This window comes from Dipodomys spectabilis, unplaced genomic scaffold, assembly GCF_019054845.1.
Source record: "Dipodomys spectabilis isolate Male_0828 unplaced genomic scaffold, ASM1905484v1 ptg000098l, whole genome shotgun sequence".
Taxonomy (NCBI): domain Eukaryota; kingdom Metazoa; phylum Chordata; class Mammalia; order Rodentia; family Heteromyidae; genus Dipodomys; species Dipodomys spectabilis.
Window position 1 is genome coordinate 19155699 of NW_024870775.1, and position 23458 is coordinate 19179156.

General features: G+C 43.7%; 1 protein-coding gene across 1 annotated transcript in view; it reads right to left on the reverse strand.

Annotated features, from left to right (window-relative positions):
* Gldc (glycine decarboxylase) overlaps positions 1–23458 on the reverse strand; it is a 95703-nt gene that overhangs the window by 17405 nt on the left and 54840 nt on the right. The window contains exons 16-19 of the mRNA XM_042686705.1: positions 13668–13743; positions 5805–5930; positions 3832–3981; positions 139–251 (exon numbers count right to left, since the gene is read on the reverse strand). Of these exons, the coding sequence (XP_042542639.1) occupies positions 139–251; positions 3832–3981; positions 5805–5930; positions 13668–13743 (465 nt within the window). The remainder of the gene's footprint in view (positions 1–138; positions 252–3831; positions 3982–5804; positions 5931–13667; positions 13744–23458) is intronic.

Below are 23458 nucleotides of genomic sequence, written 5' to 3' on the forward strand. Positions count from 1 at the left end.
AGGATCCCTAATCCTCAAGTCCTCTGTAAGTGCTGGGTGAGGAACTATATCCTTGGCACTTGAGCACCTTGCTAGAAGATTGAGTTTGGGCCTACTCTGTCTCCAAAGACACCCTGAAACCGACAGCCCAGAACTCACACTCCAATGGGACCCATGCCAGGACCACCTCCTCCGTGGGGGATACAGAAGGTCTTGTGAAGATTTAAGTGCGAGACATCAGACCCAAAGTCTCCAGGACGACAGAGTCCCACCTACCCGAAGCGAAAGACCAAAAAGATAATAAGCATTAGGAGTTAGGCAGGACCCTGGGGATGGCTACTGTTGCTGCTGCTCCTCCTAGAGGAAGGCAGGGAGGGATACACTCTCCATTACAGCTCAATTCTACAGCAAAACCTGGTATCCCACAGGCACAGTGAGTGGGTTTCTATACAAACCTCAACTGACCATTTTAACACAATTCAGTTTTTAAAATGCAGGTTTGAATAAAGCTATTCCTAATTAGCCACCCAAGAAGGTGAAGCTGAAGCATCAGTAATCATGAAAAGGCAGTGCCACATTCCTATTGAAACAGGCAGCTTTGCCTTTCTTTCCCTGCACACTAGCTCTGGGTACTGTGTACATCACAGAATGGGCCCTTGGATGTTTGGTTTTTTGGGGGCGGGGGGGGGGGGGGAGGCAGGGGGGTCCGGTTGTGGGGCCTGAACTCTGGGCCTAGGCGCTGTCCCTGAGCTCTTCAGCTGAAGGCTAGCGCTCTACCACTTGAGCCACAGCGCCACTTCTGGCTTTTTCTGCTTATGGAGTGCTAAGGAATCAAACCCAGGGCCTCATGCATGCAAGGCAAGTGCTCTACCACTGAGCCACCTTCCCAGCCCCCAGAATGGGCCCTTGGGCACCTTAATAGAAGAGTCCAGAGGATGACTAATTGAGTGGGAGAAAGTGAGGCTGCTGGGTTTCCTGCGATGATCCAGATAACAGTCATGAACATCAAACTGGTGTTTTTGCTGCTTTGACATTTAAGACTAATTTTGATTAGGGACCAAGATAATTTTGCTTTATGCTATTGAAGACAAATCCTGGACTACAGTCATGAAAGGAACAAGACAAAATCAAGGAAAAAAGAATGGAAGAAAAAAAGAAATGGAAAAAGAGGAAGAAAGAAGGGAGGAAAGAAGAGAAGGAGGGAGAGAGGATAGGAAGGAGGGAGGAAACATGGGAGGGGAAAGGGAGGGAAGGAGGGAAGAAGAAAAGGAAAGAGCATAAAAGAGGGGGAAAGAAAAGGAAAAGAAAGCCAAGTATGGTGAGAATAGGCCAAAAAATTAAAAAAGAAAAATCCCCTGTGCACCCAGGTATGACAAAGTTCTGTGATTCCCATCTAAGCAAGAGGCCACAGGTAGGAAATTTGAGGTCTGACACTGGCCTGGATGAAAAAATGCAAGACTGGGGCTGGGAAGGTGGCTCAGTGGTAGAGCGCTTGCCTTGCATGCATGAGGCCCTGGGTTCCATTCCTCAGTACCACATAAGCAAAAAGAAAAAAGCCGGAAGTGGCGCTGGGGCTCAAGTGGTAGAGCGCTAGCCTTGAGCTGAAGAGCTGAGGGACAGCGCCCAGGCCCAGAGTTCAGGCCCCACGACCGGACTCCCCCCCCCACAAAAAAAAAATCAAGAATAGGACTGTGACATGGATCAAGCAGAAGAGCTAACAAGAATGAAGCCCTGAGTTTAAACCCGATGCCACCAAAAAATGAGACACAAAGAAGCCACCAAGAAGCTGAGACAATTCTCAAGCACAGTAAACTACCTTTCTTTTTTTGGTAGTTGTTTGAGGGGCTCAAATTCAGAGCCAAGGAGCTGTCACGGAGCTCTTTTGCTCAAGGCTAGTGCTCTGCCAATTTGAGCCACAGTGCCACTTCTGGTTTTTGAGTGGTTAATTGAGATAAGAGTTTCACAGGGACTTTTCTGCCTGGGTTGGCTTTGAACCACAATCCTCATATCTTAGCCTTTTGAGTAGCTAGCATTACAGGGATGAGCCAGCATTGCCTGGCAAGACTCCTTTCTTCCAATGGCTCCCAGCATTTCCCAGGAGGTTCATATTACACAGACCCTCAGTACCACTCCTCCTGCCCAAGTAATGAAGAGCAGACCCCGTGGGGCTGTTTTAAAGCAGAGGGAGCTGAAACTAGTGAAGTAGATTATCCAAGGTCAGGAGAGATCCACTGCAGCCAAAACTTGAGTCTAAACTCCATCAGACAGGGGATCAGGAGAACTTTTTTGATTGGTTGTAGCCCCAGAGATGGCACCTCCTGACCATCTAACTCACCCTTGCTTCCTTTCAATCTTTATACCTCCTTCTAAGCAGTACCTATCACCTCCTCTAAGATACATATTCCAGTGCAGAACTTAGCAATAAGAAAGTCAATGTTCAGCCAGGTGCTGGTGGCTCTTGCCTGTAATCCTCGCTACTCAGGAGGCTGAGATCTGAGAATTGTGGTTCAAAGTAAGCCCAGGCAGGAAAATCTGTGAGACTCTTGGGATTTTTTTGTTTGTTGTTTGTTTTGGTCAGCCATGGGGCTTGAACTCTGGGTCTGGGTGGTGTCCCTCAGCTCTGTAGCTCAGGCTAGAGCTCTATTACTTGAGCCACAGCACCACTTCTGGTTTTTCTGGTGGTTTATTGGAGATAAGAGTTTCTCAGAATTTCCTGCCTAGGCTGGCTTTGAACCATAATATTCAGATCTCAGCTTCCTGAGTAGCTAGGATTAAAGGCAAGAGCCATCAGCATCTGGTTCTGTGAGCCTCTTATCTCCAAAGTAGCACTGTGGCTCAAGTGGTAGAGCGCTAGCCTTGTACTGAAGAGCTAAGGGACAGCACCCAGCCCAGAGTTCAAGCCCCACAACAGACCAAAAAGAAAAAAAAAGAAAGAAAGAAAGAGAGAGTGAGAAAGAAAGAAAGAAAGAAAGAAAGAAAGAAAGAAAACGGGGCTGGGAAGGTGGCTCAGTGGTAGAGCGCTTGCCTTGCATGCATGAGGCCCTGGGTTTGATTCCTCAGCACCACATAAGCAAAAAGAAAAAAGCCAGAAGTGGCCCTGTGGCTCAAGTGGTAGAGCACTAGCCTTGAGCTGAAGAGCTGAAGGACAGAGCCCAGACCCAGAGTTCAGGCCCCATGACTGGACCAAAAAAAAGAAAGGAAGGAAGGAAGGAAGGAAGGAAGGAAGGAAGGAAGGAAGGAAGGAAGGAAGGAAGGAAGGAAGGAAGGAAGGAAGGAAGGAAGGAAGGAAAGAAGGAAGGAAGAAAGAAAGAAAGAAGAAAGTCCACATTGGAGTGGACATGCAATGTCCAATGGTAGAGCATTTGAGCAGCATGTGTAAAATCCCTGGGTTTGATCCCTAAGACTTGGGTGGAAAAATAAAAGAAAAAGTCAGCCTCAGGTCTGCTTAGCTATGAATTCAGCATCATAATTCAACAGGGCTCTGGAGAAGCCAGAGGGGAATTTTGGTTTGTGTGTTTGTGATACTAGGGACTGAATTTGGTGCCATATGTATATGTATGTGTGTGGAGGGGGGGGGGGGAGGAGTCGGTCATGGGGGTCTGAGAGTCTGAACTCTGGGCCTGGGCGCTGTCCCTCAGCTCTTCAGCAGAAGGCTGGCACCCTACCACTTGAGCCACAGGGCCACTTCCACCTTTTTCTGCTTATGTGATGCTGAGGAAACAAACCCAGGGCCTCATGCATGAAAGGCAAAAGCACTCTACCACTGTGCCAGCTTCCTAGCCCCTGACTTTTATATTTTTAAGTGTCTACTTTTCTCAGTGGAATCAAGGGAGCTCCTCTCAAGATCCACACCTGAGCATTCATATTTGCCCCATCAAGGTAAACCTGTCCTCCGTGTTGGTGGATAAGGGAGCACACATCTCCGATGTTCTCTTCAAACACTCCATTGGTGGATGGGTATGTGATCATGATGGCTGCCAGGTTCTCCTTGTGTTTATCCACCTGTGGGGGGAGGGTGACACAAAGGAAGAAACATTTATTTCTTGGCCAAACTCTGGCTTTTTAGAGGATTAAGAAAGATGAAGTCTTAGCCTTTGCATTCTTGGCACTGCCTCAAAGTACAAAGATAGCAATAAAAGATCCACAGCCATTTCTCCCTCATAAATTGTGCTAAAGAAATAGCCAGATCTTTTAAGGCTTGGACTCTATGGTCAGAAACAAAAAGACTCCTTAGAGTATTTTGGGATATTCTGGGGCCAACTTTCTAAAGTGATTTTCCTTTGGTACATTTTCCTAATAGTTACTGCTGGCATTTTTAGTTCTAGACATGAGTCTTCTCCCAGTTAATCTCTACTCATTTTGTCACGTCCATTCTTAACCCTCTCTCCTTTATTTCTGTAGAAATTTAAATTCCTATAAGAAATGTTACAGAAAGCAGGAATCTGGATTCATTAAATATACTCATTGCCAAGGAAAAAAAAAGAAAAAAAGAAAGAGGAAGGAAGGAAGGAAACAAGGAAACAAGGAAGGAAGGAAGGAAGGAAGGAAGGAAGGAAGGAAGGAAGGAAGGAAAGATGGATTACTATTCTGATAAAAAACAAAACAAAACAACAGGGGCTGGGAAGGTGGCTCAGTGGTAGAGTGCTTGCCTTGCATGCATGAGGCCATGGGTTCGATTCCTCAGCACCACATAAGCAGAAAAAAAAAAAAAGCTGGAAGTGGCACTGTGGCTCAAGTGGTAGAGCACTAGCCTTGAGCTGAAGAGCTGAGGGACAGCGCCCAGGTCGAGAGTTCAGGCCCTAGGACTGACCAAAACAACAACAACAACAACAACAAAAATCTCCTTTATTTTTCTGTTAAGGAAGGTGAGTGTATATAAAAGATTTATTTCATGGGTTTTGGTTGTTGCTGCTGCTTTTAAAGATTCTTTTCTAGTTAGCAAATCAGATCAGTCACATGTGGAAATGAGAGGAAAATAAGTCATATTCTACATCAGAGATTTAATAATTACAACTACCAGACCAGAATATTTGTTGGGAAAAAAAAGTTTGTCTGGTGATGGAAAGACTAGGGGGTAGATGAAAAGATGAGCAGTGTGTATTTTCAGCTTTCCTTTGAAGGCAGTTACATGACGTTCCCACTCTCCATGCCTAATAACCCTGACAAAATCACATTGCTATTCCACTGATTTCCTTCCCTCTTAAGATGCAGTCTCCAGTCCACTGGTAGAAAGCAGATACGGTTGCTAAGCAACGTCTTCCTGGAGGTTGGGAGGTTGGGAGTGGGGGTTGGTTGTAGGAAACAGGATGGAATGCTGCCTGGAATCTAGCTCGGTATAGCTGGGTTAGTAGCAAACATTAACAAAAACCCTACCTTTGTTCTTCAATTTCCAATACAAACAGTGAATCTAATTAGAATTATCAACTTGATTAAAGGCAGAAGATGGGGACTGAGAGAAGGTTGGGAAGAAAGAGGCAGGCAGGTCCTGCAAGAAGCATACCCTTACTACCACTGTGAATAATTCATTCAGTGACTTTAAGGCATGAATTAGAGAGTGGGGATTTCAGTTTAAAATTGGTGAAGGGAGGGATCAAGCAGACATCATCAGCTTTATTGGGGGCCAAAACTATGAACATGGCTTTAAATTTTTAAATTTTCTTAGAGACTGTTAGGCTTCCTGATTTTACCCCATTTCCCCCAGACCCACTCAATGGAGGAATTGACGTCCTTTCATTAGAACACAAGAGAAGATACTGTGGACCCAACCCATCAGGTCCCTCCCCCAGACCTCTCCCCACCCTACCCCTCCTCTGGAGGCTGCGTACCATGGCACTGAGGTGAGCCGTATCAATATTCCCATATTTATCCACCTCCACAGGCTGAATCTTCATGCCTGCCATGTGAGCACTAGCAGGATTGGTTCCATGTGCTGATTTCGGAATGAGGCAAACCTTGGGAATGGAAAGAAAGGATACAAAGAAGAAAAGCAAAGATCATTAGGCTATTAATTGTGACAGAAAAGTCCTACAATATGCTAGTAGCACAAACTAAGAAGGGCACCATCTGAGGGCTGGGAAGGTGGCTCAGTGGTAGAGCTCTTGCCTTGCATGCATGAGACCCTGGGTTCGATTCCTCAGCACCACATAAGCAAAAAGAAAAAAGCCGGAAGTGGCTCTGTGGCTCAAGTGGTAAAGCGCTAGCCTTGAGCTGAAGAGCTGAGGGACAGTGCCCAGGCCCAGAGTTCAGGCCCCATGACCGGACCCCCCCCCCAAAAAAAAAAAAGAAGGGCACCATCTGCTTTGATTGAAACTGAACGATAGTGCCTTAAACATCTGCTATAATTATTATTGTTATTACACAATGTCCCAAAGAGGAGTTTCCATTTGAATCCCCAAATATTGTTCCATAAATGTCTTCCCTCATCCCAGTACACTAAAAACAGGCATGTGCTCCTGAGCCTTATTCAAACCCTGTGTCAATGATACCATGTAGAAAGCATCTTATAATAAAACATTTGACTGGAAGTTAAACTCAAAAATTCAAATGCCCATATCTCTGTACGGTGCTGCTCATGGCTCATCAGAACAGACAACAATGACCGAATTCCAGCACCAACACACCAACACACCAACATGACAACCTTTATCAGATGCTTACTCTGCTACGAATTTGTGGGCTACACTATGAAACATAAAATAAGCATGAAAACTAATCAAAGTATTTGCCCTGTAATCACATGACTTGCTCACTGATAACACTGCTGCATGTAAGAAATGAATGGCTGGAAGCTAGGTGCTAGTGGCTCACACCTGTATTTCTAGCAACTCAAAAAGGCTGAGATCTGGGAGATCACAATTTAAGGGTTCACTTAAGCAGAATGGTTCACCAGACTCCATCTCCAAAATAGTCAACAAAAAAGTAGGGCTTGGAGGCATGGCTCAAGTGGCAGAGCACCAGCCTAGCAAGCAGGATACCTTGAGTTCACACTCAAGCTGCCCCACCTCCAAAAGAGAAATCCATGTCTAGAGGTTTAGAAAGACATTTGAAATAGAAAAAAATGGGGTGCAGCTTCAAGTTGAAGAGTTTGAATGACACGTCTCAAGAGTTACAAACTAGGACCTCAAAGATGCATTGGAATTTTATTTGTTCTTCAGGGCTGGGTATTGATCCCAAGGCCTGTGAGTGCTTGGTAAGTCCCTGTGTTGGCTTTTTTGGAAAGGTGGGTGGTATGTTCAATGTTAGAATTTCTAGATGGAAATCACATTTCATTTCCTCCACACCATTATACAAATTCAGGCAAGCACCTATGCACTTGTAGATGTGATGAACCAACAGGAAAGGACAGCAATGGAATGCAATGAGACAAATCCATTGCTTATCCTAAAAATGGTCTTCATTTCTTTCATCCTAGAAGCAATGTTGCAATTCCTTTGAAAAGAAATGGATAGACGTTATAAAAAATAAATAAAAAATGTAGGGTTGTGAAGAGAAAAACACAGTAATTTCCTCAAAAACAGCAAAGTAGTCTAGTTAAGAAAAATGTATATGTACAAAAAAGAGGACTTGGCTGGAAATGTGGCTTAGTGGCAGAGTGCTTGCCTAGCATGCATGCAGCCTTGGGTTTGATTAGCGGGAAGTAGTGCCAAGGCTCAAGTAGTAGAGTACTAGCCTTGACACAGAGAAGCTTAGGGACAGAGCCCAGGCCCTGAGTTTAAGCCCCAGGACTGGAAAAAAGAGAGAGAGACCTCGAGCCCAAGGCAAAGTGGAATTGCTGATATTCTGCTGACAGAAAGTCTGTGACTTTTTCAAAGGCCACTGGTCATATGCTGGATATACTCGAATGCTTTTTTTGTTGTTTAAATATTTCCCTTTTGCAGTTAAACATTTTTTCTTTAATTTCTCAGGGACAATGTCACTATTTTCTCTATGATATTTTTATTCTAGAAAGGATCATTGGATAAAAGATCCTTTCAGAACAGAATATAAAGGAAGGAAAAAGGGAATATTCAAAAGGAATGTAGCTCATACTTGTAATCCTAGCTAGCCAGGAGGCTGAGATCTGAGGATTACAGTTCAAAGCCAAACAGGAAAGTCCATGAGACTCTTATCTCCAGTTAATCACAGAAAAGTCTGTGGCTCAGGTGGTAGAGTGCTAGCCCTGAACTAAAGGAGCTCAAGGACAGCACCCAAGCCCAGAGTTCAAGCCCCAGGACTGGCAAAAGAAGATGATGAAAGATGACAAAGAAGATGATGAAGAAGAAGAAGAAGAAGGAGAAGGAGAGGGAGAGGGAGGAGGAGGAGGAGGAGGAGGAGGAGGAGGAGGAGGAGGAGGAGGAGGAGGAGGACATGGCAAAGAAAAAAATACAAAGTATTTGTAAAAAAGCCGAAATTAAAAGTAATGGGCCCCCAAGGATACTCAGATGTTCTAATATTTGGAACCTGTGATTGATCCAAAGGGAGTCTAGCTTTGGGGGGCGTTTTATAACCATTTAGATGGGTGTTGTATTCTCTTGATTTCTAGAGAGCCTGGGACAGAATGGGCAGAGATCATCCTAAAAGCCCTGCTGAAAGGTTGAAATATTATACCAGGTATTGGTGGCTCATGCCTATAATCCTAGCTCCCAGGAGGCTGAGATCTGAGGATCCTGGTTTGAAGCCACATGAGGCAGAAAAGTCCATGAGACTCTTAACCTCCAATTAACCAGCAAAGCTGGAAGTACAGATCTGTCAATAGCTGCCTGATGTAAGAAAATAATTTCACTGCTCTGGAGTTCAATTTGTTCTTTATAAAATGAAGGGTTTAGCCGGGTGCTGGTGGCTCACGCCTGTAATCCTAGCTACTCAGGAGGCTGAGATCTGAGGATTGCGGTTCAAAGCCAGCCCGGGCAGGAGAGACCGTGAGACTCCTATCTCCAATAAACCACCAGAAAACCGGAAGTGGCGCTGTAGCTCAAGTGGTAGAGTGCTAGCCTTGAGCTGAAGAGCTGAGGGACAGCGCCCAAGCCCAGAGTTCAAGCCCCACGACCGACAAAAAAAAAAAAAGAAGGGTTTGGTCTAGGTCTGAAGTTGATTATAGCCTTACCGTTCTCATTCCAAAACTTACAAGACACCCGAGACTCCTATCTTCTAGGAAAGTGTTTCTTAAATGCCAGCTAGAGGCCTGTCATTATTTCTAGCTGTAATCTTTTTTTTTTCAAGATTACAATCTAGTCTGTGATCTAAACATGTCTGTCTTGAGCTTTGTAAATTTTTACTTAGAAGGTGAGAACCAATAAATGATTGTGTAAATAACTATGGTGGGAACATGGAATGGCAGGTCTTTATAAAGGAGCTCATTCAGCAGAAAAGCATTCCTAAATAAAGACAAGGATAAAGACTCACACACACACACACAAAAGCTGGAAGTAAAGCTGTGGCTCAAGTGACACAGCATCAGCTACAAAACAAAAAACTGTGGCTCTGAGTTCAAGACACAGTACCCACACAAAAAGACAGAAGAAGGATTAGGAGGAATGCTTCTATGCTGATTAAGTTTCTGTTTGGCCACAGTGTCCAAGGCCACTAATTTGGTTCAGGCAGCTGGAAAGAGAAGAACATATATAAAGGAAACAGTCTCTGAATTGCAAACTTGAGATAATATTTGAGTAGCATGCTGATCTTAGTTGTAAAGTCTTTTTTTTTTTTTTTTTTGTCGGTCGTGGGGCTTGAACTTTGGGCCTGGGCGCCATCCCTCAGCTCTTCAGCTCAAGGCGAGCGCTCTACCACTTGAGCTACAGCGCCACTTCCGGTTTTCTGGTGATTTATTGGAGATAGGAGTCTCACGGTCTTTCCTGCCCGGGCTGGCTTTGAACCACAATCCTCAGATCTCAGCCTCCTGAGTAGCTAGGATTACAGGCGTGAGCCACCAGTGCCCAGCCTTAGTTGTAAAGTCTTTAAGACTATGCCTGATATTGCTGTTACATAAGTTTTTTTATTAGAATAATTTATAGGGCTGGGAAGGTGGCTCAGTGTTTGCCTTGCATGCATGAAGCCCAGGGTTTGATTCCTCAGCACCACATAAGCAGAAAAGGCTGAAAAAGGCTAGAACTGGCACGGTGGCTAAGGTTGATAGAGCACTAGCCTTGAGCTGATGAGCTGAGGGACAGCGCCCAGGCCCAGAGTTCAGGCCCCAGGACTGACCCCCGACCCCCCCACACACCAAAAAAAATAGAATAATTTATATATTTCAGTAAACGGTGAACTCAGACATTCCCCTTTAGAAACCTTTGCAATTTAACCTAAGAAAATAACTCTGTGTGTGTGTGTACTTAGTACTGGGACTTGAACTCAGGGCATGGATGCTGTCCCTGAGTATTTGTGCTTAATACTAGTGTTCTTCTACTTGAGCCACAGCTTCACTTCTGGCTGAGTTCAAGCCCCATGACCAAGCAAAAAAGAAAAAGTCTCAGGGACTTTGCTGCCCAAGCTGGTCTCGAACTGTGATCCTCAGATCTCCACCTCCTAAGTAGCCAGGATTACAGGTGTGAGCCACTAGCGCCTGTCCAAAAATAACTTTGGGAGTGTGTGTGTGGGGGGGGGGGGGTGTGGAGAAACGGCTTGAAAAAGAAAACCATCAAGAACCCAGGCATTTCTATAGCACATGATTTCACCCACATGCCTTTCAAGGAAAAAAAAAAAAAAAAAGGATAGATTTTACTGGATTCCATCAGAGTCTATTGTGTGAAGACAGCTGCTTCAGAAATACTGATGTGGAAAAATCTTCCCTGATTATTTAAATAATAAGTCATTTTCTTCTTAACTAAAAAAGCTGGCCTTAATTAAAGTCTTTGGTCCAGAAAGATGGCAACATTTACAGGATAAGGAGTTGTGTGTTTCTGCATGCTCAGGTCTTCCCGGCCTCTCTGTTCTCCTCGCTGTCCCTACAATGCAGAATCCCACCCATTCTCTGCCCCTCAGATTAGAATGGCTTCTTGAGAGACAGAATTCTGTGACAGCAGTGAAGACAACAGTGCCAGGACAAACATCATCACAAGAGGGTGGGAAGAGAAGGAAGGACTGAAAAACGGTGAAAGGGAATCGGAGATAGAAGAGTATGTCGTAGAAGTACACTGCCTTGGCTAAACCAATGGATTTCTCATTGTCCTTGCCCTTTCTGGCTTGCTTCCCAACTCCTGGACCTTCTCAGCTACTTCCTGGCCTCTAATTGGAGAATTGAGAAAACATCATAGTAGAAAGAACTTGGACTCTAAATTGTCATTGGACATAGGCCTTCCACAAACAATGTGGTCTGTTTGCCAGCCAATGTGGATGGTCACACCAGAAGAAAGTCTGTGAAGAAGACCAATTCCCTTTCCAAGGAACCTAGAGCCTCACATAGGTCATGGTAAAAGATGGGCATAACAAGAGCTTCAAGGGTGTCCTTAGTGCTTGCAAACCATGGAAGAAAAACAGAAAGGAATCACATGGCGTCAACTGACTAGACAAGTAGAGATACAACATCTCAATATTCCATTTAAGTGTTGAGTGCCAGAAACTGGTGGTGGCTCATACCTATAATCCAAGATACTCAGGAGGCTGAGATCTGAGGATTGATGTCCGAAGCCAGTTATCTCCAATAAACTACTCAGAGAAATCTGGAAGTGGCACTGTGGCTCAAGTGGTAGAGTGCTAGAATGAAGCTCAGGTACAGTGCCCAGGCCCTGAGTTCAAGCCCCACAACCACACACACACACACACACACACCAGTTGAGCTTCTAAAGTCCCAAGAGCATTTATAGATCTAAACTATCCATTCCTTAGAAGGTTCAAAACTTTTTTTTTCTTAGAGTTCAAAATCATTAGGAAAGCTTGTGCTGCTGGTAGCTCATGCCAATAATCCTAGTTAGTCAGGAGGCTGAGATCTGTGGATCTTGGTTTGAAGCCAGACTAAACCGACAAACCTACAAGATTCTTATTCCCAATTAACCACTAAAAAAAAAGGAAGTAGAGGTGTGGCTCAGGTAGTAGTAGAACATCAGCCAAGTTAACATGAAACCCTAAATTCAAGCTCTAGAACTAGTTCAAGAAAAAAGACCAAAAAGCCAAAGCCAAGCACCAACAACTCATGCCTGAATTCCCAGCTACTCAGAAGGCTGAGATCTGAGGATTGTGATTCAAAGTCACAATCCTCTTGAAACTCTTTTCTCCAATTAAGTACCCAAAAAAGCCAGAAGTGGAGCCTGTGACTCAGGTGGTAGAACGAGCCTTGAACAGAAAAGCTTAGACGATGCCCAGGCCCTTATTTCAAGCCCCAGGAAAACCCTAGTGAACAAACCTAAATGGGAATATCAGAATCTGCATCTGTCTGAGCCATCACTCAATTTCCCTCTGCCTGATAAACTCTCTGAAGATGGCTAGGTTTTGCAGCTTATTGAATCATGAATGGCTTATTTTTTCAAAAGTGTCTAACAAAATCACTCCTAAAGTCAGGTGTGATGGAACACACCTATAATCCCAGCACAAAAGAGGCTGAAATTTTTGAGTCCCATGCCTTCTTAGATTACACAGAAAGATCTTACCTCAAATAAATAAATAAATAAAATTATATGTTTACTTAATAAGGAGAAAATCCTAATCAAGCCTTCATATATACCTATGGAAGGCTCATATATTCCACATACTTGTGGAATAAGGATGAATACTCAAGGGACAGAGAGAGAAAAGGTTTCTTCCTTTCCCCTTTTTTTGAAAGGGAAATGAAACAGTGTCAAAATTCCTCATTGCAAAACTCAGGCCACTAGCCATATACAGTCTTGCTGTTTTAATCCACTCAATGCCACTTACTTGAGCAGAAACATCCTATACCCTTTTCTGGAATTCTCCTAGGATGGGCAGAAGTTTTTGCCCTGCTCTTGGATCCTACCCTATGCTCCAAGAACTTCCAACTTCACAGCGTAGCAGAAGCCCTAGTATGGCACTGGTCACCAAAACAAAGGAGCCAGAAATGCACACCTCCATCAGCCACAACCTGAGGCCCACATTAGCTCAAAAAGCACAGTTTTTAGGGATTAATGGTGCCCATTAGCACCTATGGGTGCCCACAAAGGCCTCTAAGAGGCAATGAGAGTTCTGAACACTAGAATCTTTTCTCCAAAGCAAACAATAAAGCAGAGACATGAACTTTGCTCTACATCTTTTTGTTATTGCCTCTGCTTAGATCTGAGAATCATCTAATGAGCAATTTATTTGTTGAAGAAATGTTTTTTCAGCATATATATGATGAGAACTGTGCTTAGGCGCAGCAGGGTTTACAGAGGAATTAATGTGCTCTCTGCCTTTCATCCAGGCCCAGGGTCAGGGCTGCGCCACGGAGAGAGGCTCACCATGGTCACATTCCTACCCCTTCCTCCCCCCTGTTCCCTAGAGAGAGCAGTTCCTCAGCCAGCTGGCTCACTTTTACATGCTGGGTTTGCACAAAAGCCTTTTATCTCTGAATGTTTTCCCTCAAAATGGTTAAGTAGATGTCTTGGAGGCAAGGATCCTAACGGTCAGTTCATAGAAATTTGTTTCTTGATGATACATACCGCCCCCCTACCCTACCCCCCATCTGCTTCCAAGAATAATGAGAGTATATCCCATAAGATGAACAGGGCCCGGGAGCTGAGCCTACTGCTCCCTCATGGTGACAAGTACCCTTTGTCCATTCTCACCGTTCTCTGCCTCTCTCCTTTCTGGTCTAAGTAGGCTCGGATAGTGGCCAGTCCAGCATATTCTCCCTGGGCTCCGCTGCAAAGACAAGAAAAGAAATAGCAAGGTTTTGGACTCTGTCAATATGCAATGAGCACTAGTCATGTGTTCACAGTGTACGAAAAATCCTGAACCACCAAAGCAACAGTCTGGCACTACAGCTCACCCACTTCTAAGTTCAGGGCCATGTATCAATTAAGTCTTGATTGTTATTGTTATTATTGAAAAATTTTAAATGATATCAAAATTGGGATACACAATGTATATAACTATGACTTAGTGTACAGAAGAACAAACTTATGGTCAAACCTTGTTTCTTATCATATCCTTCACGAATGCCTTCATGCCAAACTAGGTAATTTTTTTTTTTAAGTTCTGGTCTTGGGGCTTGAATTTAGGGCTTGAATCTGGGCATTGTCCTTGAACTTTTGTGCCACAGCTTCACTTCTGGCTACCTTGAGATAAAAGTCTCATGGACTTTCCTTTCCTGCCTGGCTTCGAACTACAATTCTCAAATCTCAGCCTTCTGAGTAGCTAGGTGCCTTGCAGAGCCAGGTAATCTTGAAGCAAACCTCAACTATCCTATTTTATCTGCTTAAAACTTCAATAGGAGCCGGGCCCTGGTGGCTCACGCCTGTAATCCTAGCTACTCAGGAGGCTGAGATCTGAGGATCGCGGTTCAAAGCCAGCCCGGGCAGGAGAGACCGTGAGACTCCTATCTCCAATAAACCATTAGAAAACCGGAAGTGGCGCTGTAGCTCAAGTGGTAGAGCGCTCGCCTTGAGCTGAAGAGCTGAGGGACAGCGCCCAGGCCCAGAGTTCAAGCCCCACGACCGACCAAAAGAAAAAAAAAAAACAAAACTTCAATAGGTATCTTTCAAAGGTAATAATTACTATTAAAATACATAGCTGCCATCACAATGATCACATCTTGAGTAATAAATTATAGTGTTCTGGTATTATCAGATGCATCAGTTGGGATCGGGGCTTTCCCAGGCCCTGCAGGCACATGGTTGGTGAAGGTTTCCAGACTCATCTCAACAGCCCAGGCAGGCACTACTTTAGCACATGTTTTAGTGACGCACATTCCTGTGAGCAATGCTGAGTCAACTGCAGACTAGTATTTAATGTCAGTACCTCATGAGGGAAGGAAGTTAAGTAACAGAGTTTTGAATCCCACTCAAAATGAGTGTTACTGATGACTAGTGGAGACTTCAGTACACTGCTTGTGGAAGACACTGCACAAGGAGTTATGCACTCCTTTGCAGGCAGAGGTGTTCCTGGGAGCACACTGGCTCCCAAAGATTAAAAGGTCACTAATTTCCCTTCCTAGGCTCTCATCTACTTGACTGAACTGGAGGTTTAGCTATAAGATCCATGAAATCCTCAGACACTCAGCTTCAGCTTTCTCGTTTATGCACGACGTAAGCCTTACTCTTCCTCTCGGTGTTTCAGAAAGACAACGGCTGCTCTTCTGTTGTTCTGGCTCTGAATCTCAAGTGCTAGTGCAGTGGGTGCTTTTTATTTGGAGAACAACAAAATACTCCACCCTTCGGCAAATCACTGGCAGTCCTAGTTACAGTGTTTCCCAAAGCCTCAGTGCCTTCATCTAAAAACTGTATGGATCTCATAGGGCAGATGTCATAAGTAGCGAGCTAGTCCCCATCCTACCCATTCAGCAATGAGTTCCAACTCTGTACAACCTTCCAAAAGCCACCGGTGCAGATTGTTCCCAAGGCTTACAAACCCCCAATTGACTTGTGGTCTTGCTATACTCCTGACTCCTACCACCCTTCAGCCAACAGGCCTTCATCCTTCCCTGAAACATACATGGCAAGCCAGTTCCAGCACTACTATGTGCCTTGTGTCGGGGAAGCTCTCCTATTGATCCTTGCACCCCAGACATCTTCACAATAGACTCAGCTCCAATGCTGCTTTCTCAAAGAACCATCCCTGCAAGAGTCTTGCCTGCCTTGTTCATTGTTGCATTCTCTGTACCAAGAAGTCTGGTAAAGAAGGATATTCACGGGGTACTGACTGAGTGAATGATCTTCTGCCTTCCACAACCCTTAATAGTTTTTGCCTTATTTTTTGTGCTGATCCTGGGGCTTGAACTCAGGGCCTACGTGCTGTTCCCGAGCTTTCTTTGCTCAAGGCCAGTGCTCTGCTGCTTGAGCCACAACTTCACTTCTGTCTTTTTTGGTGGCCCATTGGACATAAAAGTCTCATACAACTTTCCTGTCTGGGTTGGCTTCAAATTGTGATCCTCTGATCTCCATCCTCTGACTGGCTAGCATTACAGTCTTGAGCCACTGTTCCCAGACCTCACAGCCCTTTTATTCCACATGCTTAGCTGATAAAACCATACTCCAGATGGGAAATGATTACAGTACTCTCATGCCTGGATAACAGTGCATGCCTGTTTCATCTCAATCAGAGGCTAAATTCAATCATCATCATCATCATCATCATCAAATGCTAAGGAAATCTGTTCAAATTGAATTCCAATACTTCAGTCCAAGAAATGAATATGAATGCCATCCTTTTCCTATTTTAACCAATGTATTTTCTATTTACGCTGAATTTTTCTCAGAGTTTTATTTAAGGGTGAGAAGAGAATGTTTACAGCTATGAGCTAGACATCCAAAAGGAAGACAACTTACTATATAAAGGCCTGATTAGAAATGCTGGCTGTTTTTTTCCCTTAGATATTCTTAAAATCATCTATGTTACAACTATTTTTTTAAAGTACAAATAATTTAAATACCACACAAACCTTACTACTAGGAAATTATTAAAATATTAGTGCCATCTGTTGGTGGAAAAGTATTATAAAAAAAAATAACTGCAGGCCTGGGAAGGTAGCTCAGTGGTAGAGCACTTGCCTTGCATGCATGAGGCCTTGTGTTCGATTCCTCAACACCACATAAGCAGAAAAAGCCGCAAGTGGTGCTGTGGCTCAAGCGGTAGAGCACTAGCCTTGAGCTGAAGACCTGAGGAACAGCGCCCAGGCCCAGAGTTCAGGCCCCAAGACGGCAAAAAAACAAAACAAAACCCTGCACAGCCAGGCACTGGCAGCTCACGCCTGTAATCCTAGCTACTCAGGAGGATGAGATCTGAGGATCATGGTTCAAAGCCAGCCTGGTCAGGAAACTCTGTGAGACTGTTAACTCCAATAAACCACTAGAAAACCAGAAGTAGTGCTGTGGCTCAAACAGTAGAATCTTGAGCTGAAGAGTGCAAGGAAAGCACCCAGGCCCAGAGTTCAAGCCCCACGACTGACCAAAAAAACCCTGCTTATTTGCATAATCCATCTAGAGAGATTATCACTACTATATGTGAAGGAGCAGCTAGGACATCTGTTTAAGATGAAGTGGTAGTAGCTTTGAGCTACAGAGCTGGCTGCAGGAAGGACTAGACCAGTGCGTGGGGAAGTTAGGGCCACACAAAGGAGAACAAGCTTCTCCTAGAAAATAAAGCCTCCTGTGTATGTTCACTCAGGCAGAGGAAGGAACTACTGTATTTTATGTGTTAATCAAAAAGGAGGGAAAACCAGCAGACAACGTCTAAAACCCAGACTCACTCTACAAAGAATCCATGAGAAACTCCATAGAGAACAAGAGACTAGAACAGCTATGTAATTACACAAATCACCAAAGCCTTAGCCTTATCAGTAGGCTTAGCATGCTCAAGCCACCTTGAGTTCAATCCTAGGACCAAAAAAGGTACAGCCCTAAAATTACAAATACATATATTGGACTTCATCACAATTACAAACATGTACTCTTTAAAATACTTTGTTGAGCTAGGGGGGAGGAAAGGAGGGAGGAATGGGAAGGAGGGAGGAAGGGAAGGAAGGAAGGAAGGAAGGAAGGAAAGACGGAAGGAAGGAAGGAAGGAAGGAAGGAAGGAAGGAAGGAAGGAAGGAAGGAAGGAAGGAAGGAAGGAAGGAAGGAAGGAAGGAAGGAAGGAAGGAAAGAAGGAAAGAAGGAAAGAAGGAAGGAAGGGATCAGAACTATTCAGCCACTAAACATTCATTACAGAGACATGTGGCCCAGTTCCAGCCAATATAATATCCAGCCCAAATCTGCATAAATCTAGAACCCAAAGAATAGACAGTTAAAGATATTTCCATCTCTAGTATGACTCCACATTTTTCTCTAATGCCAGCTGCTCTAGTCTGGCTCATCTCTGAAGCCCAATTTTCTAGCTTTTTAAAAAAAAACTCACCTCTGCAAATTTTCCAATAAATTGCTTTTCAGCTCAAGAAAACCCAAGACATTTTCCATAGCTAGCAGCTCTTTTATGGGGAGTGTTATTAAAACTCTCCTGTAACACCAATGTATTAAAGTTATTCATTCCTAAGAAAACCAACAAAATAGTTTGATTTGGGCATACTGGAGCTTCTTTTGCTTGTAGTATCAAAATCTTCATTGGTCTTCTACCCCTTTGCAAAGCTGTTTGGTTCTGAGTAAATGATCCCTCTGGATCCTAGTTACCTCATCTGTCATATGCACTGAATGCAACCTAATCCACACAGGTGAAATTAATGTTTTTTTTTATTATCATCAGAGTAATATATTTATGTGATTTAAAAAATCTCTTTAAATTCATTCTTTTAAATTAATTATTATTTGCGATTGTTGGATGGAGATAGGGTCTTGCTTTTTGGCCCAGGATAGCCTTAAAACAAGATCCGCCCACTGAGCAAAATTCCGGAGGCTCATACCTCTACGCTACTCTGGAGTCTGAGATTTGAAGATCTGGGCTCAGAGCCAGCCTGGGCAAGAAAGTCTGTAAGAATCTCCAATTAACCACCAGAAAACCAGAAATGGTGCTGTGGCTCAAAGTGGTATAGCTCTAGCCTTGAGGGAAAGAGCTCAGGGACCAGGCACTAAGTTCAAACCCATGCCTGACAAAACAAAAACAAAAACAAATCAACAGAAACAGAAATGCAAGGCTGAAATTAAGGCTGAAAACCACTAGAACAAGCAAGGGATTGAATCAGCCATTCAAGAATGTATAGGTCTGCATTCCATCACCTTCCCTTTCTTTAGATGTTAAATAAGGTACAATTCCCCTAGGTGAACAATTTGTCTGAGAACAGAAGGTCTCCAGTTTTATTAATCTTTGACTAGTGAGGATACTCAGGAAAAAAGAACACAAGGAATAGACATAAAGCCACCTAAGACTATGTTCTTAAATGATAACATGGAAACAAGCTAACTGGGAAGTTGCTAGGTACATACAGGACCAGCTTAGTTTCTGGTAGCTATAAGTATTCCTAGGATGAGATGAAGACCTTCCATTGAGTCTTTTTGTTGTTGATTGTGGGGCTTGAACTCAGGGCTTGGGCGCTGTCCCTGAGCTATTTATGCTCAGTATGGCACTCTACCATTCTGAGCCATAGCAGAAGCTTAGAGATTAGTCTCAGAGACTTTCCTGCTCAGGCTGGCTTTGAACTTAGATTCTCAGATCTTAGCTTCTTGAGTAGCTAGGATTACAGGCATGAGCCACCAGCGCCCAGCTCAAGTGAGTCTCATAGTTCCAATCTACTGTATGTCAGACAGGGGAAAGGGAGAGAGAGGAGAGAAGAAGCAGAATTCCCTCAAAGGTAGCTTTCTTCACCTGTTTTCTCTTTTTCTTGACATGTGTAATGATTCCATATTTGGGGCTTACAGGTCTCCAATGTCTGGCCTTCAGAGCATTCCCATTCCAAATTAACCAAGAGCTAAGAAAGGAGGGCAGAGAGATGGCAAATAGTAAGTACCACCCCTCCTTGCCCAAAACCATCTGTGATATGCACAGGGTGTTTGCCTGGGCTTCAGTTTCGAAGTTCAAAGAGAGAAACTATTAATAGTAAATAATCCAGCTGAGATTGTCCTCTGTGGTGCTCCTCAGGTCAAAGAGAGAAACTATTAATAGCAAATAATCCAGCTGAGATTGTCCTCTGTGGTGCTCCTCAGGTCAATCCCTTCTCCAACCCAGTGAGGCAGCTCACAATCCCTGCTTACAGATTCTGCTGCTCGGTTCCTGCGGGAGTAGACTAACATGTTAATTGGTCTGTGCATCAGTAATCCTCAGAGCTCCCAGATAATGAATGCAAACAGGCAGCCAGGTCTGAGAACTTTTAAAACACTTTTCTTTCTTTTTCTATTTTTTTTGGCCAGTCTTAGGGCTTGAACTCTGGATCTGGGTGCTGTCACTAAACTTCTTGTTTGCTCAAGGCAAGCACTCTATCACTTCCAGCTTTTTCGAGTAGTTTATTGTAAGAGTTTCATAGTTTCCTGCCCAGGCAGGCTTCAAACCGCAATCCTCAGATCTCAGTCTCCTGAGTGGCTAGAATTACAGGCGTGAGCCACTGGTGTCCAGCTTAGAACACTTTTCACGGTGTGGTGTCCAGCATCACTGGGAATTTGCTAGAAGTATAAATTTGGGGGCCCTTTCTCAGACTGACTGAGTCAGAAACCCTGGGGCTGAGCAATTTCAGAACCCTTCCAGATGTTTCTCAGGCACAGTAAGTTTTGAGAGTCACTAGCAGGCCTGGTCACACTTTAGACTAAGAACCTTCTCAAGATGAGACTCTGGAAAAGCAATCCAGTGTCCATCTCAATGTTATTAATGATCACAATTTGCCAGTTTAAAAAACAAACAAACAAAAACAAAACACAAACCATTTTCTCAACTTTAGAAGCCAAGTGAGTTAACTGTAATTCTGTCTTGTCTTTCACTTGTGTGTCCCATGGAAGGTGTTAACTATTCCTGTCTCCCTTAAACATTATAACTTTTTTTTTTTTTGCGGGGGGGATCAGGTCGTAGGGCCTGAACTATAGGTCTAGGCACTGTCCCTCAGCTCTTCAGCTCAAGGCTAGTACTCTATCACTTGAGCCACAGCGCCACTTCCGGCTTTTTTCTTTTTGCTTATGTGGTGCTGAGGAATCGAACCCAGGGCCTCAGGCATGCAAGGCAAGCACTCTACCACTGAGCCACCTTCCCAGCCCCAACATTATAACTCCTAACCAATAACTCCTATGCATTTGTCTGCTGCTGAGGGATTTTAAGGTGGCAAAATGTTACAGGAACAAGTCAAAGTGAATCATGTTAAGCTCAGTGGAAGATGGAAAGGGAATTCAACATTATTTGACTCTTCTCTACACCAAGTTATAAAGAGCTTGTGGTTTGAGCAAATAAATGAAAAATCAGGGATAAGCTTCAGCACATGAGAGGCTGAAACAGGCATAGGATCTTGTCTATCCCAAGCTATAAAGAGACTCCCTGGGTTTGTGATTTGACCAAATAAATGAATAACTAGGATAAGGCTCATGACAGCAAATGGTTCTTGAGAGGCTGAGGCAGGAAGATCTAGAGTTTGAGGGCACCCTGACATGCACAGCTTGCAAGAACCTGTCTCAAAAATTAAAAAACAACAACAACAAAAACACAACAATTATAAAAATTAACTCTATCACTAAGGCTATTTCCTAAATGTTGCATTTATATATATATATCTATATATAGATATAGATATATATAGATATATATATATTTTTTTTAAATCATAGAGTAACACCAGAGTAAACATCTTCAGATTCAAAACTGTTTCATGACTAGACTCTTAGGAACGTATAAATAGTGTAACTAACTCCGATTAGGTATAAATCACCATTCTAGGAGATGGTCCTGGGACAGTTATGACCACCTCCTCTGTGAACAGCACTTCTGTGGTGATACAGTGCACTAAATTCTTTCTCTGTGCTGTCCAGAAATCTTGTCTCTTCATATAATGAATATGAAGGGCTGGGAAGGTGGCTCAGTGGTAGAGCGCTTGCCTTGCATGCATGAGGCCCTGGGTTCGATTCCTCAGCACCACATAAGCAAAAAGAAAAAAGCTGGAAGTGGCGCTGTGGCTCAAGTGGTAGAGCGCTAGCCTTGAGCTGAAGAGCTGAGGGACAGTGCCCAAGCCCAGAGTTCAGGCCCCACAACCGGACCCAAAAAAAAAAAAACAGACAAAATGAATATGAAGCCCATCTAAATCCCTCAGCTGTGACACTAGTCAACTGTAAATAATGATGAATTAATCAAGCCAATGTTTAGATAGTTCTAGGGTACAGAACAATAATAAAACCAGAATACATAATACATCCATGCAGAGACTAGCACAAACAAACCAAAACAAGATTGTAAAACTGTTAAAAATAACAATAAAAAGATCACCTCACTGATACAGAATACATGTGCATCCTTTCCTCCTTTCCCTGAAGCATGGCCCCAACTAACAAAATATTTTACCCTCTGACATGGCAACACCTCCTTAGGACCATGAATATGTCAGACAAGCCTAAACATGGTACACAGTCCATCTCTCTCATTTTATGGAATGGATGCTCTATCAGTGACTCTGGGGAGCTAGATAAGATCACTTCCAGAAACTCTATCCTGATAAAGATCCCTAGGGCTGGGAATGTGGCTTAGTGGTAAAGTGCTTGCCTAGCATACTCGATTCCTCAGTACCACATAAACAGAAAAAGCCAGAAGTGATACTGGCTCAAGTGGTAGAGTGCCTTGAGTTAAAGAAGGTCAGGAACAGTGCCCAGTCCCTGAGTTAGTTCAAGTCTCAGGACTGTCCAAAAAAAAAAAATCCCTAAACCTCCTGCAAGACTGGAATGGCTATCAATAAAAAGAATGAGAAAAACGAAAAAAGGCTGGTGCTTCACACCTGTAATCCTAGCTATTCAGGAGGCTGAGATCTGAGGATCATGGTTCAATGCCAGCCCAGGCAGGAAGTCCTCAAGACTCTTATCTCCAATAAACCACTCAGTAAACTGGAAGTAGCACTGTGGCTCAAGTGGTAGAGCACTATCCTTGAGCTGAAGAGCTGAGGAATAGCACGCAGGCCCAGAGTCCAAGCCCCACAACTGACAAAAAAAGAAAAAAAAATGAGAAAAATTAGGGCAAAGACAGAGTATTCGACAGAAGTAAAATAAGATGGTAGTTTTCAACCTTGGCTGCTAGTTGGAATCACTGGAGTAGCTTTTAAGACATACACTTGAGCAGGACACTGGTGGCTCACTCCTGTAATCTTAGCTACTCAGTAGGCTGAGATGAGATGATTGTGGTTTGAAGCCAAGCAGGCAGGAAAAATCCATGAGACTCTTCTCCTAGAAAGCTAAGCTTTCTAGGATCCTGGGGAGGAAATCACCTTAACTATGTAAGAGCTAATGGCAAACAATCTTGAAAAATGACCCTAGGACACTGAAGATGTGATCACATTGTACCACTAGAGGGCGAAGTTTCTTCACTTTGACATTTGAAAAGCTGAATGATATTGTCAATAAAAGTACATAAAAATTTGGTCAGTTCCTTCCTATTTATGAAATGAAAGATTTGTAGTCCTAATTTCTGGATATTGTAATCAGGAGGTCTGGAGTGGGCCCAGGAAATCGTATTTTAGCAAGTGCCAAGGAAATTTTGCTGAAGGCTTGTACTTTTTTTTTTTTGTCGGTCATGGGGCTTGAACTCTGGGCCTGGGCGCTGTCCCTCAGCTCTTCAGCTCAAGGCGAGCACTCTACCACTTGAGCTACAGCGCCACTTCCGGTTTTCTGGTGGTTTATTGGAGATAGGAGTCTCACGGTCTCTCCTGCCCGGGCTGGCTTTGAACCGTGATCCTCAGATCTCAGCCTCCTGAGTAGCTAGGATTACAGGCATGAGCCACCAGCACCCGACTTGGCTTGTACTTTTTAAAGTCACTATTTAT